The sequence below is a fragment of the Phasianus colchicus genome, chromosome 1 (assembly GCF_987193195.1).
Source record: "Phasianus colchicus chromosome 1, bPhaCol1.hap1.1, whole genome shotgun sequence".
Taxonomy (NCBI): domain Eukaryota; kingdom Metazoa; phylum Chordata; class Aves; order Galliformes; family Phasianidae; genus Phasianus; species Phasianus colchicus.
Genome location: NC_143436.1, coordinates 80,314,057 through 80,329,041, shown reverse-complemented (window position 1 = coordinate 80,329,041; position 14,985 = coordinate 80,314,057). Strand labels below are relative to the sequence as shown.

Here is a 14,985-nt window from a genome sequence, read left to right as displayed (position 1 = left end):
CACCTGTAAATCAGTGGTCTGAACTCCTGTGGTGATCCATGGAAGTATAAACAGTAGGGCTGAGTGATTCAGTTGTCTGCACAGTATCACAGAATTGATGAGATTGGACAGGCATGTCCAACTCATGGCCCACAGGCCTCATGAGGACTGGCCGAGCCTGTCCTGTAACCCATACCCTGTCCCATGCCATCCTGGCAGCAGCTTTATCCTGCAGAGTGGCTGGGCTCAACCCGAGATATACACCCATCACTAAGCAGCAACCAAACAACACAAAATGCGCTCCAGTAGTAAAATCCCTGAACTACTGGGAGATCTCTTGGTATGAACTGGTTTTTATTCTACAAGTCTTAGCAAATTGAGATTATTTTTATTTTTAGTATTATTATTTCTATAATAATTGCATACCTCTGACCTTTTGTCTGGATTTATTTATGCAATAACTAAGTTTTGTGAATCTCCCTCAGTGCTAAAGTCTCTCCTAGGAAATAAAGACATCCTGATTCCTGTTTCCCAAAAAGGTTTGTGTATCAGGCCTACAGGCAGGTAGCATTTGAGCATCCTCTGTAGTGATAAAGAATTTCTTCTTAAAACCTTTTATCATTGTATCTTCAATGTAACTTGATAAAAAAAGTGAATGTTTCATGAACTCTTTATTGGTGAATTGCATACATGTGAAGCTAAAAAATAAGTGATGATGATAATCTAGCATTCCTTGATCTTTGCAGAACTTCCATTTGCTGCTCATCAAATGTTTCAGTCGTCCCAAAGTCTTATTCTCTTTCTTGGTGATGGCAAGCCCAGCTGTATGGCATCTTAGGGTGATAGAAGAGGACATACTGTGGGATCCTAGTACATCTTGTAAAGAAAACTTAAGTCATGTGATTCCTCAGTCTATTCATGAAGATTAGTTGGTAGCAAGGTATACTGATCCAAGATGAGATCTGTTTTCTGTCTGCTTCCTAAATCTGGAGAATATAGGTGTGTTGGTTTTGGTTTTTTTTCCCTACGAAGGGGTTTTGAATCAGTCTGTTCCTCTTGAGTAACTCTGGTGAAGCAGAACCAAAGAAGACGTGTCCCCCTTTCCTGGAGGAGCAGAACCAAGGAAGAGGTGTCCCCCTTTCCTTCACATTCTTTCTTTACCCAATTCCACTTATTTAGATAGAATTTTAGGCTTGCAGAGTCATATTGCTGGTCTGACTAGATACTACTGTCAAGGGCATCAGAATTACAAGAAAAGAGCAAAAACCTGTCAAAAACTAGTAACTCAGAGAATGTAACGTTTTCATGGTACTCTAAATTCAATCCACCATTGTGTGCTAGCAGGAAAAATATTATCCTTACATGTAGAAGAATTGCAGCCAACATCCAACAAAAAATAGAATCTAAGAGCTGTATTTACCTAGCAGTTAGACTACTTAACATCTTTCATTAGGTGTTACATGTGATACTTGTGCAAGAATTTTCCATACATTTGCTATTTTATAAATATTTTAAGAAATATAAAAACCAGTCTATTTTCAAACTTTCTTAAAATATGCAGGCCTCATATCTCACAATATGCCATTTGCGTTCAGTGAATAGTCAGTGAAGCTACAAAGTGCTTCACTGTATACATGAAAGAAGCTTTGAAACCAATGTTCTGTTACACAAATTGTTGAAGATCAGAATGCATGTAAAGGAAAACATGCTTTTAGCACTTTGGTGGCACAAGAGGCATGGTAACACAGGTGCTTTCTTATGATAGGAAACTTTGAACTTTGTATTCCCTAATTTACTAACACTGGGAAAAGAACTTTGTTAATAAGCTTCTGACAGTAAACTTATTTTACACCAATGCATCCACGTTTCACATCACCTTTGCATTTCTATGAGGTGTTTCAAAGGAGAAATCTAGAAAACCCTACTTGAAATGTGGGAAAGCTCTCTGGCTGTGTTTAATGTGTTGACCTTAAATAAAAGTGAAACTTGAATATAAAAATCTGAACTCAGAGTGTTGGTCAGAAGTCCATTCAAACTGGAATGCAGGGATACTGAGACTCCTCAATACAACAGTTGTTTTGTTATCTGGATTACAGCCTTATTAAGGGCTGGTCTGAGATTTAGGAGCTAGTCTGAACAGTAGGCTGCAGATGAGGCTACGAAAATGAGATGCTTTCATTCTCTATGATCTGTAACTGATGTGGGACCACTGAATACTTCAAAGTCTATTTCTTAACTCATCTGTATCCTTCAGTGTCAATCTTCTAGTTTGCAACAGTGATGTGGAAGTGAGAGAACTCTGTTATTTTGGAAACCCATACTTGTTTTTTTGTTTTGTTTTGTTTTGTTTTTCCCCAGGCAAAGTATTATACTATAGGGGAGAAGCATTAGAGAGTAGTGTGATCTTCTTTTGCTCTTATCATATTGTGTGTCCAGGCATGACCCTAGAGCAAGGAAGTACACTCTGTCAGTGTACTTTCATTTTGCATGTAAAAGTTTAAAGTTTGAAGCCCAAAATAATTATAACTACAGTATATATATTTTCAGAATTCCTGTGCACGATCAGTTAGATGTGGTTTTCTTCATTGTCTGTCCCAATTTTCAGTGACTATATCTCTACTCCCAGTACAGTAAAATTGTACTTGGTTTTCTACTGGTTATTTTACAAAGTAAAAAGGGAAATTAAGGGAGGTTTGACCTAACCTTTTAATTTTTCATAACAAATATTCAACTATAGGACCTTGTTAACTTTTTCACTTTGCAATCACTCCTTCTCTCTTTTATTCCAGTGCCCTCCTCAATCCCTATGATGCATCAGGTGAGTCGTGCTACCAGCAGCATCACACTGTCTTGGCCTCAACCAGACCAGCCGAATGGGGTTATCCTGGATTACCAGCTACGGTACTTTGACAAGGTGAGAAGAGAGTGATGCAGTGCAGATAGCTATTATGCAGAAGAGAATGGGGAAGTCTTCTATCTGGAAGATTCACCCTTGGATCAGGTTGGATGAGGCTGAGAAAAATGATCCAGTTATGAAGGAAGATCAAACTATAGTAAGCACCAAAGTTCATAATATATGCTTCATCTAACATCTGTCCATCTGCATTTCCCAGCTTGGAACCATGTAGAGATGATGTTAAACAGGGAAAAAGATGCTTGTAGCTAAAGTAAAAAGCCGTGATTGAAATAACTGAATAAATTTAGCATCATCTGATACAGGAAACAGTGGAAGAAGCTCAAGTTTCCAAAAGTCCATATTGGAAATGGACTCACTGCAACTGTCCCGTGTCGCTATTTATGCCTAGATGGACACCTCTAAGAAATTTTGGCAAAAAGAATGCTCTCTTTCATTTACTAGCTGGCAGATCCCAGTTACATGTTTATGTGCTGAAATGACAGGGTGACAAATACAAAGTCATTCTCCATTCACTTCTTTCACAACTCCTAATCTTGAGGGGAAGAGGTCCATAGGGCTGTTCAGACAAGTTGTCATACTCTATATCTGATCTCTTATTTAAATATGTGCAGAATTCTGTAGGGCTATTGTTTCTTCTAGCAGCAAAGGGGCCTGCTGTTTGTAACAACCTGCCTGTTAGCTTCTTGGATATATTTTCCTCAGAATTCTCCAATGAGATTTGCATGAGTCATAGAATCCTGAGTTGGAAAAGATTCACAAGGGTCACTGAGAGCTTTGTGGGAAACCCAGGCATAAGGGAATGAAAAGTAGCCATGAGAAGCGACATTAACATTGGGAGGCTCTGTAACAGATTCAAAAAATATTACACCCATATGGAAACTATTATTCCTTGATACGAAGAGCCAGCCATATTGGCAAAAGTCTCACTTTTTTTTTTGTTTTGGTCACTGACATTCACAGGCAGAAGATGAGGATAATTCATTTACTTTGACTAGTGAAACTAACATGGCCACTGTATTAAATCTGAGTCCAGGCAAGATCTATGTCTTCCAAGTACGAGCTAGAACAGCAGTAGGTTATGGCCCATACAGTGGAAAGATGTATTTCCAGACTTTAATGGGAGGTAAGTGCTACCATTTTGTATTCACATCTGCACATGCCCATCTTTTATCCATGTGTCACTCTTTTTATTAGCTTATCCTCAGGAGAATGCTGCAAGACACTGCTACTCAACTTGTGTGCTTGTATGTTGCAATTTGCATATGCAAATTGTTTTCACTCCCAGAAAATTCATGTTATCAGAGCATGTTGTTTACACTCTCTTAGCTTTGTCTACCTTCCTGTTATCCATTCCTACTCCTTGATTTTATATACTTTTCAGCAGGAGCAGTGTGTGTCAATAGAACTCTCTTTAGGAGCATAGCACTATATGCCGTGGTTTGGTCTCCATCTGTGACAGGACATCTTACTTCTGAATGCTCTGTGAAAGTCTTAAGACGAGTGGGACAAAGAACATATACACAAAACCTTACTTTCTAGCAGTATTACCATCCATTCATGCAGAGAGCAATGTACTGCATTGTGATGCCCTTTGCTCTTAATCAAAGGTACATGTGTCTACAAGCTAAAATAATAATATGAAATGGGATCAAAGCCCAGGTTTAGAGCCAGCCAATATTTAAGTGGCTAATGAGATGTCGGTGAACTAGGGAAATGAAGAATGAACTGGGAGGGAATATTGGCTTTCAAAAATAGGAGGGAAAGCACTGGAGAAGCACAGCTGAAGGGGTAAAAGGATAACCAAGGCAAGCGTTTGCTAAATGATCAGGTTTAGGCTGGGAGGCAAAAGGCTGATACGGATAGAATTACAGCTGAAATCTAGATGAGCAGATGGGAAACTCTAATTGTACCTATTCTGTACTTTTGCACGTGTGTGTCTTCTTTTCTAGGAGAGCACACGGAGACAGCACAGGACCGACTACCACTTATTGTGGGCTCAGCACTTGGTGGTCTAGCCTTCTTGGTAATTGCTGCCATTGCCATTCTTGCCATCATCTTCAAGAGGTGATTTCTTTGACTTGCTTATTTGCCAGTGCCTGCACCCTACATAGTGAAACTTTCTTACCCCTGCTACATAACACAATCCCCAGAACAGCTGCCTGATCTACAATTAGCTGTAGCCAGTTTGCTGAAGGATAAAAACTGTACATCCCAGATCATTCCACAGAACGCAGATTCATAAAACACAGGGTAAAGAAAGCAAATACCACTTTCAGTTTTGGAAAGGAAAAAATGTAAACTCAATGTAGAGATAGTCTGATATGGTAAAAGAGCAGGGCAGAAATCTTTGAAAGGAATAAAAGCGAGGGTTGCTGGAAGAGCTGTGTAGAGGTATAAAAGTAAACAGTGAAGGAGGGCTGAAGAAAAAAACAGTCATCACCTGTTCCTTCAGTGTAAAGTTTTGAACTTAATTCCTTAGACTGTCAGTAATGAATTCATGGATCTTTTCTCCACTCTGCCACTTCACAAAGTGAACTTTTTAACTTTCTTTGCTGAACTATAGAACTATATAAATCATTTATCTTTAGAAAGTGACACCTAGTGTTAGCTCTTTTTTGTTGTTGTTCTCTTTTTTATTTTATTTTTTTTCTTCATCAGTGTGTATTCACTTTTAATATTTTTATTTCTGGGAAGAAAAAAATCAAATATTGTTATATTCACAATGTTGTCTCCTTTTGTAGATTTGAACTGTTAAAATACAATTTTTTGTTACAGATGGAAATGTGAAATTAAAATTATGTGTGCAAGTCAATAAAGGGTATATTTTTCTAAAAAAAAAATCCAAACCCAGAGTAAATTAATATTACCAAATCCTTTTTTTTTTTTTTTGGTAGATGTAAACACGTAAAAAGAAATATCATCAAAGTAGATACATTTATACATGAGGAATCATGTAGCAGTGGCTCAGAGAAAGTGAAGAAATAGTATGGCTATTTTTAATTTGTCCTTGATAAGGAAAATTAATTTGATGATGTAGGAAATTCACATGAAAATCTTTAAAAGATCAAATATACATGGAGACAAATACAATAATTTTAATTTGGTTTTGCAAATTTTTGATACATCTGGTCCAGCTAATATACAATGTAAAACACCTATTCTAGCTGATTTTTTGTTTTGGTTTTATGATGGAAAAATATTAATACGTCAGATGACCTATAAAAAACCTGAATGCTGACCTGACTTTCATATCCAATAGCAGAGTTAGAGTTTGTAGGTATGAGTTCCCATTAAAGGCATTTTTTCCCCCACAGAAAGAACAGACTTCAAAGAAGGAAATATCTATGGTTGTGGAATCTTAGCAGAATTTTAAGAAATAAGCTTCATAAGTTTGAATAATCCACATTTCCTGTTACAATGATAAAACAATAGTAAAGAAAAGTAATATTATGTTTCACAAAGCTCTGACTTCAGATGCTAATTGAATCAGATGGGTCTTGTATTGAAGCAGCAAAGTGGATGAGTTCATAAGACTTCTTGTATACAGCAATGATTCTATAGAAACATGGGTCTGATTTACAATCTAGTATAATTAATATGATTTAGAAAAGGTAGTAAACTACTATGTACATCTTCAGGGGGGAAATAAAACTATAAACATTGATGGAAGGAATGTTACTAAAAAAATAGAAAATATTAAGATCAGACCAAGAACTGGATAATACTTGAAAAACAGCTAGGTCATGTGATAAAAATGGCTTGAATAAAACACATTTAAAATGATATTGAAATCTGAGAAGCACCTATGCTGAGAATAACCTGTGCATATTGGAATTTAGATTCTTATTTGCAATAAGTATTACAGTAAAAGACTGTTTTAAGCTGCACATGTGGAGATCAAATAATGGAACAGATGTCCATCCATCTTGTTCTTTCTGATTGTTTTGGGGTACCATACTGAGTAGTCTAAGTACATGCTATTAAAGAAGAATGAGAAATAAATAATGGAATTTATATACGTCAAGCATTTGTAATTTGAGTAGGTTGGTCTTAGAATGTTTTTGAATGTTTTTTCACAGGAGATGAACTAGATTGTTATTGAAAATAATAATTTGTTGTAATTCAATAAAATTAAAATGTAAATTAACAAGAATATAAAGAAAACTTCCAAGACAGTAAAGTTAAACTGCAGTTTTCTTTTTCAGTAAACTGCTGGATTCCATCTGATTTCTCATGTCTAAAGTGGGGTTGCACACAATAGTGTAAAATCTACCAAGTAGAAAACAAGCTAGGTTACCAAGAGATCTGCAGGTTCTTAACAGTATCATATATACCTAAATTCAAGGATTCGAGTCTTTCACTGAGAAGCCTACCACAATATCTAGGGCAGACTTTTGCATGTTTTGACTTTCCTTTCCTTTACGTCCTGCAGTAAAAGGCAAGAGACTCCATACACAGACCGCCTGCAGCAGTATATCAGTACACGAGGTAAGTGTTCTTAAGCAGCAAATGGCAAAGACGTATCTCTTCAGGACTCAGTAGAACCCATTTTCTTCAGGGGCAAATTCTGGTGATGTTTTGGACTGTCTCCTCCACTGCAGGACTTGGAGTGAAGTATTACATTGATCCTTCCACGTATGAAGATCCCAATGAAGCTATTCGAGAGTTTGCCAAGGAGATTGATGTGTCCTTCATCAAAATTGAGGAGGTCATTGGATCAGGTAGTATGTGAATCTTTAGATTTTGAACTTTCTTGTCCTAATTTAGCACACTAGTGGCCGGAAGTGGGCCAGATTCTGACACATCAAGTCTCTCTCTCTCCAAACCAAGTTTAAAACACCCTTTGAAGATTCATTTGACTTCCTCATTTGAACTCTGAACAAGTAGTCCCCAGCCTGACTGAATTCAGAGCCTTCATCAAGAACTTTACTTTGACCTAAATGGTCCTAAGTAACATTATTTCCAAGCGGTTTCAGAAATCTTCCATATAGGAATGTTTTAATGCACCTGACTAAACACTTTTCTGTGTTTCCTTACTTGAAGTGTGTTTCATCCCTTCCTAACAGGAGAATTTGGAGAGGTGTGCTTTGGGCGCCTAAAACACCCAGGGAAACGTGAATACACAGTAGCTATTAAAACCCTGAAGTCAGGTTATACTGATGAACAGCGTCGAGAGTTCCTGAGTGAGGCCAGCATCATGGGGCAATTTGAGCATCCCAATGTCATCCACCTGGAGGGTGTGGTAACCAAAAGCCGACCAGTCATGATTGTCACAGAGTTCATGGAGAATGGATCACTGGATTCCTTCCTCAGGGTACCATAACTGGAGTCTCCCACAACTGTTACCTCTTAGTCTTGCTACATGCCATTCTCAGACCTGATAATTGCCTATCCTTCCTCTTCCCTTTGTCTCCACAAGTCCTCAATAGCCCTGTGTATGTGCAATAGGAATAACAGCAAATCAGGCTAATTGTTTTTGAAGCCCATATTACAAAAGTTCACCTATCATCTATGCATTCTTTTAGACCTCTCAAACTCAACAATATGAAATTGTACTTTGTACATGGCCTTTCACTTACTATGGACATACTTTAAATTTGCCTTGCTGTTCAGATAATTCTGTTAATTCCACTGAATGTTTTCAAGTAACTTCCAATAATTCAATTTGTTGTTATTTTTGGACTCAAGAGTCTCCAGTGTTTTTTTCCAATAATGAAATGAAAATACAGATATTTCTGTAGTATAGATGCTTTACTTCTTTCTTCATTGATGCAGATTATAATTCAACCCAGCCACTTCAGCAGGTGCATTTTGAAAAGCACACGAAACCACTATATGGAATTGAATAGAACTCACTGTAAAAATCTCAGAACATTAAGAGTGGATTTTATGTTTTCCTTCACTTAGACATCTTAGTAGTTAATGAGAGAGTAGACATAGGATGCTAAAGGAGGATATGACCACAATATGAGATTTATCTTCAGAAGTACGTCATCAAAGTCTGATTTCATTTGAGATTCAGTCCCTTAGGCCCAGTTTCCTTTCTTATTTGGTGTTCATGAGGCCTTAGAGTTTGGCTGAAATTAAGATACGTTTTCTAACTTCATAAATCTACCTTATTAACTTTCTCTTTGATAGTCTTCCCCATAGGCTTCATTTTCTGTGGTCATAAAAGCCTGTGTTTGCCTCTTCACTTGCAGCAGAAGGAGGGACAGTTCAGTGTGTTACAGCTGGTGGGAATGCTACGAGGGATTGCAGCAGGCATGCGCTACCTTTCAGACATGAACTATGTGCATCGTGATCTCGCAGCACGTAACATCTTAGTCAACAGTAACCTTGTATGCAAGGTGTCAGACTTTGGTTTGTCCCGCTTTCTTGAAGATGATGCTTCAAATCCCACTTATACTGGAGCTCTGGTGAGTTACCACTGTGGAGTAATTTACTGAAGTGCTGCCCACTATAAATTTGTTCTGTGTGCATCCTTTTTAGCCCATCTCAAAGCCTGTGTGACCAGTCAGGTGAGGGTGAAGCCTTCTACCTTGCAAGCTGTCTATTTCAAACAAAGAAAGAACGATAACTTGAGTATCTGATTCCCTCTGCCATGTGAAATTGAGTCTAAGTGAAGTTCTTTGTGGGATGATGGTGAATAGGACGAAAAGAGGACAAGCTTCATAAACTAGTATAGATGCTATCTTTTCCCTTACATGAGCTTCTTATAGGAAACTAAAAGAACTGAAGGTAAGATTGAAGTCTGTACTACTACATTTGAGGAGAGAATACTTTTTTTCCTGTAGAAAAGATAATCGGCCTAAATATAGTCTTACTACCAATCATCAAATTAACTTATTGCCTATAATGTTCTGATGCCCTTTATACCTTCCATAAAAGTGGTGTAACAGATGTATTGAAACTACCATTTAGAATGCAAGGAATGAAGAATTCTGTCACTGAAAGGGGAGACAAGTTTTAGATATACGTATTCTGAAGAACCAACACACCTGAATCATATTTCATCTGCCAGGTTGTAACTGCATGTCAGAGAGGTTAAGATGGAAAGAAGAGAGATTTAATGATAGTCATTCAGAGTATCCATCATTGGTGTTGCAAGTTGAGATAGTTCATGTTGTGAGTTATGGTCGTACAGGATCCTCTCTTGAGGACTGGTATTGAGGACCATCTGCAGATCGGATCCTCTTTCAAGTTTGTTGCTTCCCCAGGACTCAGATTAGGGATGTTACTAGCGTAATGAAGAGTTTATTACAACTGTTACCAAATCCTGCTCTTTCAGGTAGGTACCAATGATGTTACCTCAGGAAGTTTCAGGTAATCAAAATTGATGATTACTAGAGCATTCAGGAGCTTAGGTAGTGTTTTCCTCTATCCTTCTGTTGACATGGAAGGATATTGGAAGAAACAGACAAGTCCAGGACAACATCTAGCTCCAACACTGCTGTCTTTGCAAGAAATCTTTTTTGTAACCACCAGGAATACTGTGGGTAAGGCAAGGAATGACACAGTTAATGGGAGTGTTTATGTTGGTCCAGGGAGCACTGAAGGCTTGGGAGACTATCTGAAATGCCTGTACATCAATGCATTTATTATTATTACTGAGAAACAAACAGGAGGAACCCAAAACTTCAGTCTGTTCCCAGACATCATTGTTAATAATGGAACTTGGTGGAACAAGTGCCCCAGCTGGAGTGCTGGGATAGAGGGCTATAGTCTGTCTAGGAGAGATGGGCAGGGCAGACAAGGTGGAGGAGCTGCAGTATATGAAAGGAAGAGGTTTAAGGTGCAGTCCTTTTGGTTAGGAATAACCTGCTTGAGTGCCTCTGGATAAAAGGATTAGGGATACATGCTAAAAAGCAGATGCTGTCATAGTTTTCTATCATAGTTCACTCAGCCAGAATGACAGTATTGGTTAGTTATTTAATAGACAATTAAGAGAAATCTCTGAATTGGTAGTCCCTGTCCTTTTGGGAGATTCTAACTTCTCTGATAATTAACAGGGAACATCATACTGTAGTGACAAGTAAGTCTGGGAAATTCCTGAAGTATGTCAAAGATAACTTCTGGTCACAAATACTTAATTAACTAACCAGGAAAGGTGTCTTCCTATACTTGTTCATGAGTACAGAAGGCATCCTGGGAGATGAGACTGTTGTTGACTGTTGTAGCCAAAGTGATCATGAAATGTTTTAATTTAACATTTTTAGTGAAATGAGAAAAATAGTCAGCAAAGTTGTCATTCTTGATTTTCAAAGAGCAAACTTCAATACTCAGGAGTTAGCAGAGTTCCCTGTGAATCTTCCTCTAAGGGCCCAGGAGTCTACAAGAACTGATTACTTTTTAAGAACCCCTTTTAAAAGCACAGAAGCACAGAAGGCAAATCCACTGTGTCATAAATCAAGTAAGCAGGACAGAAGATCAGTTTAGCTGAATAAGGAACTCTTCTTGGAATTCAAGTAGAAAAAGAAAGCATTATGATCTCTCTAGGCAAGGTTAGGCCACACAGGAAGATTGGCTGGAGAGCAGTGCTGCAAGAAGGGATGTGGGGAAGCTGACTGGTAGGTTCAGTATGAGCCATCAATGTACCCTGGCAGCTAAGAAGACAAACTGTGTTCTGGGATGCATTAAACACAGCATAGCTGGCCAGTCAAAAAAAGTAATTATCCTATCACATACAGCATTGGTCCAACCTCTCTTGGAATACTGTGTGCAGTTCTGGGTTACACAATTTAAAAAGGATTTTAAGATACTTGAATGCATCCAGAGGATTGCAAGAAAGCTGGTTAAAACTTTGGGAAGTATGTCCTCTGAGGAGTCAGTGAGGGCACTTGGTTTGTCTAGTTTGTTGCTCTCTACAACTTCTTGAGTAGGATTAGTAGACAGAGGGTTGCTCATCTGTTATCCCGTTTCTTTTAACAGGACACGTGGCAATAGCTCAAAACTGTTTGTGGAGGTTCAGACTAGACCGTGGGAGAAATTTCCAGTTAGTCACTGGAACAGTGATTGATATCTTGTGATTCTCTCTTTTTAAGAGGCATTTGGATATTGTAGTTGGACTCAATCTTTGTAAGTCTCTTCCAACTGAACTATTCTGTTCAACTATTCTATTCTGCATGGCTTTCAATTTCCAAATTGTTGAGACTTTCAGGAGGATTTGACTGTCTGCTACCTCTTAAGTACTGCACAGAAGACCTATAAAATTTAAATTCCATTATATTTAGAATTTGTAGCAGCAAGGGGACATGAATCTATATTGTTTGGTTTTTTTTTTTTTATTTAACTTGTAGGTTTCAGTAGAACAAGGTGGAAACTTTTAACAAACTTTGAATTTAAACCACCAATGCGTACAAGACAGCATTAACTGTCACATCATTTTAGAGATATGTCATTCCGCTGGCATCTGACCTGGTCAACATTGTCATTTTCCCAAGTAGTCCTTATCTCACTAACATTCTGATTACTCTCTTACATTTTCTAGGGTTGCAAAATCCCCATCCGTTGGACTGCCCCTGAAGCTGTCCAGTATCGCAAGTTCACTTCCTCCAGTGATGTCTGGAGCTATGGCATTGTCATGTGGGAGGTGATGTCCTACGGTGAGAGACCTTACTGGGACATGTCCAACCAGGATGTAAGTTGGGGAAGTGGTGGGAACGTACATCTGCCTTTCTGCTCTGCATCTTCAAGCAGAAGAAAGTCACACACTGCCAAGTGACTGAAGCTTGTCTGTCTTTTATTTTCTCACTTGTGATAAAACTTTATTCTACTTTTTTTGGCAGGTAATTAATGCCATTGACCAGGATTATCGCCTGCCACCACCCCCAGACTGCCCAACTGTTTTGCATCTGCTGATGCTTGACTGCTGGCAAAAGGAACGAGTCCAGAGACCAAAATTTGAACAAATAGTCAGTGCCCTAGATAAAATGATCCGCAAGCCGTCTGCTCTCAAAGCCACTGGCACTGGGAGCAGCAGGTGAGAGAAGGATTTAATGCAAAATAATACAGCTGTTCTCTGGGTAGACATCATAAGGAAAAGAAGGCAGTAAATCAGTCTATATAGTGTTTTTCCAACTCTCTCTTCCGAGACTGAGACCAATTAATAAATAAAAAATGTAGTAGACAGTTGGAAGAGATGTATATCCTGATTCAGTTTGTGGGTGATGAGGATGAATTAGGAGTTGTGAGTGCTGAATATGACAAACAAGAGATCTTGATGAGTTGAGAGACCTTTGGGGTTGGTGCAGCTGTACAAGGTACTGTATGATCACAAAACTGTGACAACAGGAGGTGTTAAAAAAAAAGACCATAGCTTGTGGAGTGAAGGAATTCTGTAGCTAAAACTAATCAGAACTGCAGTTTACATCTCATATTTTCACATCTCTATTTTGCTACCTGATAGAACCAGAGGGAGGAGGTTAGCAAGGGAGAAGTCTCCAGAGGGAGGTAAATGGAGCTAAGATTAGAAAGCTGATGGGCTGATAATAGAATTACGTCCTGCTGATATGGAAGATTTTGCTGCAGTTCTAGGCTTCACTCAGTGCAACACACTGCGAAGCTTGGAGCAAGTAGGAAAATGAAATAATTCCCAATTTACTAAAAAACAGCATATAATTGCTCTGGACAGATTCAGATGCCAGGAAAAACAGAACATGACATTCATAAACAGTATTTTCTTTGACATTGCTTTCTTCTGCCTTATGTGTGTTGAAACCCAAATGACACACTATCTTATAGGGTCCTTTGTGATGCAAAAAAAAACCCACATCCTCGAGAAGCAGAGCTATTCACAAAGGTAAAAAGGTACAAGATTCTCCGTGCCTTGGAAACATACAAACATACATCTTGGAAAAGATACAAGATCATCTCCGTGCCTTGGAAACTGCAGCTCTTAGCTCTGATGACAGCTTTAGACCCAGAAAGTGGAAAGATTTGGGATAAGAAGAGGAGATTGTTCCTGGGGGAGTATAAAATGGGAAGGAAGGATCAACAGCTTAGGTTGGGTGGATAGTTTTAGGCAGAAGGAAGGCATAATCTAGAAAAAGATGTTAAGGAGGGGCTTTGTGAATCAAGGCATGAAGAACAAATGTAATTGCTTAGTCCATGCTGTGCTGTTCTCTCTCTCTTGTAACTGACCTTATCATGGTCACTGATGTTGATAACAGGGAATTTTAGAAGCTGACTCTTTTGCAGACCATCTCAACCTCTCCTGAGCAACTCCCCTCCAGATTTTCCTTCACTCAGCAATGCCCATGAGTGGTTGGATGCCATCAAGATGGGTCGCTACAAGGAGAACTTTGACCAGGCTGGTCTGATTACATTTGAGGTCATATCACGCATGACTCTGGAGTAAGTATAGAGACAAAGACTATAGTATACAATACAGAAAGTGAGAGCTATATGGAGAATATATATGCATAAAACAGGAGAAAGAATCTAGAGCAAAGTAGCTACTCTGTCTTGCATCTTTATTAGGACTTCTAATTGCCCTCCATACCATTGTGTATATATATATATATAGACTGTTTCTATAAGCACTAATATATAAGCACTAACTGACATACAGTACAAAACATATTGTCAGTGTTACAGAGAGAATGTTACATCAGAAAGTTCATGACACCTGACACAAGAAGCAGTCACTTACAGGGGGTTGTGTAGAGCAGCTACACTATATACTAAGTATATACTACTTGCTGAGGTGATCAGCTCCAATGTAGGCATGTTCTGCAGTGGACCAGAGGATCAAGGTGTGCAGGGATGTTGCTGCAATTGAAGAGACTCTGGGGAAGTGGAGAGAGCCAATGGAGAGAACCAGACATTGTGAGAGTGGCTGACAAGGCATGGGCAAGATCAGGAACAGAAGCAGTACATTTAAACACAGCATAACCACCATTAACAGTCACTTGCTGGGGCAATCAGTTGAAATCCAGATGGAGAGACCACAACCTTCCCATGCAGACCCACGTATCCAAACAGACCTCCAAAGGGCTGAAAGAGCTGCCCAGACCTTCATTTTCAAGGAACTACAGTTTCTGGACATCACCCTAGAGCCTGAGGGCAGAAATGGGTGTCACTGGTGCAAA

General features: G+C 38.8%; 1 protein-coding gene across 6 annotated transcripts in view; it reads left to right on the top strand.

The window, feature by feature from the left end:
- LOC116239750 (ephrin type-B receptor 5) overlaps window positions 1-14,985 on the top strand; it is a 73,467-nt gene that overhangs the window by 55,610 nt on the left and 2,872 nt on the right. For 5 of the 6 annotated variants that reach the window (XM_031609941.2, XM_090149706.1, XM_090149711.1 and 2 more), the window contains 10 exons: window positions 2,769-2,893; window positions 3,857-4,019; window positions 4,846-4,960; window positions 7,329-7,384; window positions 7,498-7,617; window positions 7,963-8,210; window positions 9,097-9,312; window positions 12,384-12,533; window positions 12,682-12,875; window positions 14,093-14,248. In XM_031609941.2, coding sequence (XP_031465801.1) covers window positions 2,769-2,893; window positions 3,857-4,019; window positions 4,846-4,960; window positions 7,329-7,384; window positions 7,498-7,617; window positions 7,963-8,210; window positions 9,097-9,312; window positions 12,384-12,533; window positions 12,682-12,875; window positions 14,093-14,248 — 1,543 coding nt within the window. Of the gene's footprint in view, window positions 1-2,768; window positions 2,894-3,856; window positions 4,020-4,845; window positions 4,961-7,328; window positions 7,385-7,497; window positions 7,618-7,962; window positions 8,211-9,096; window positions 9,313-11,824; window positions 11,972-12,383; window positions 12,534-12,681; window positions 12,876-14,092; window positions 14,249-14,985 lie in introns of those variants that run through there. The other variant, XR_016470818.1, reaches the window with a different exon arrangement.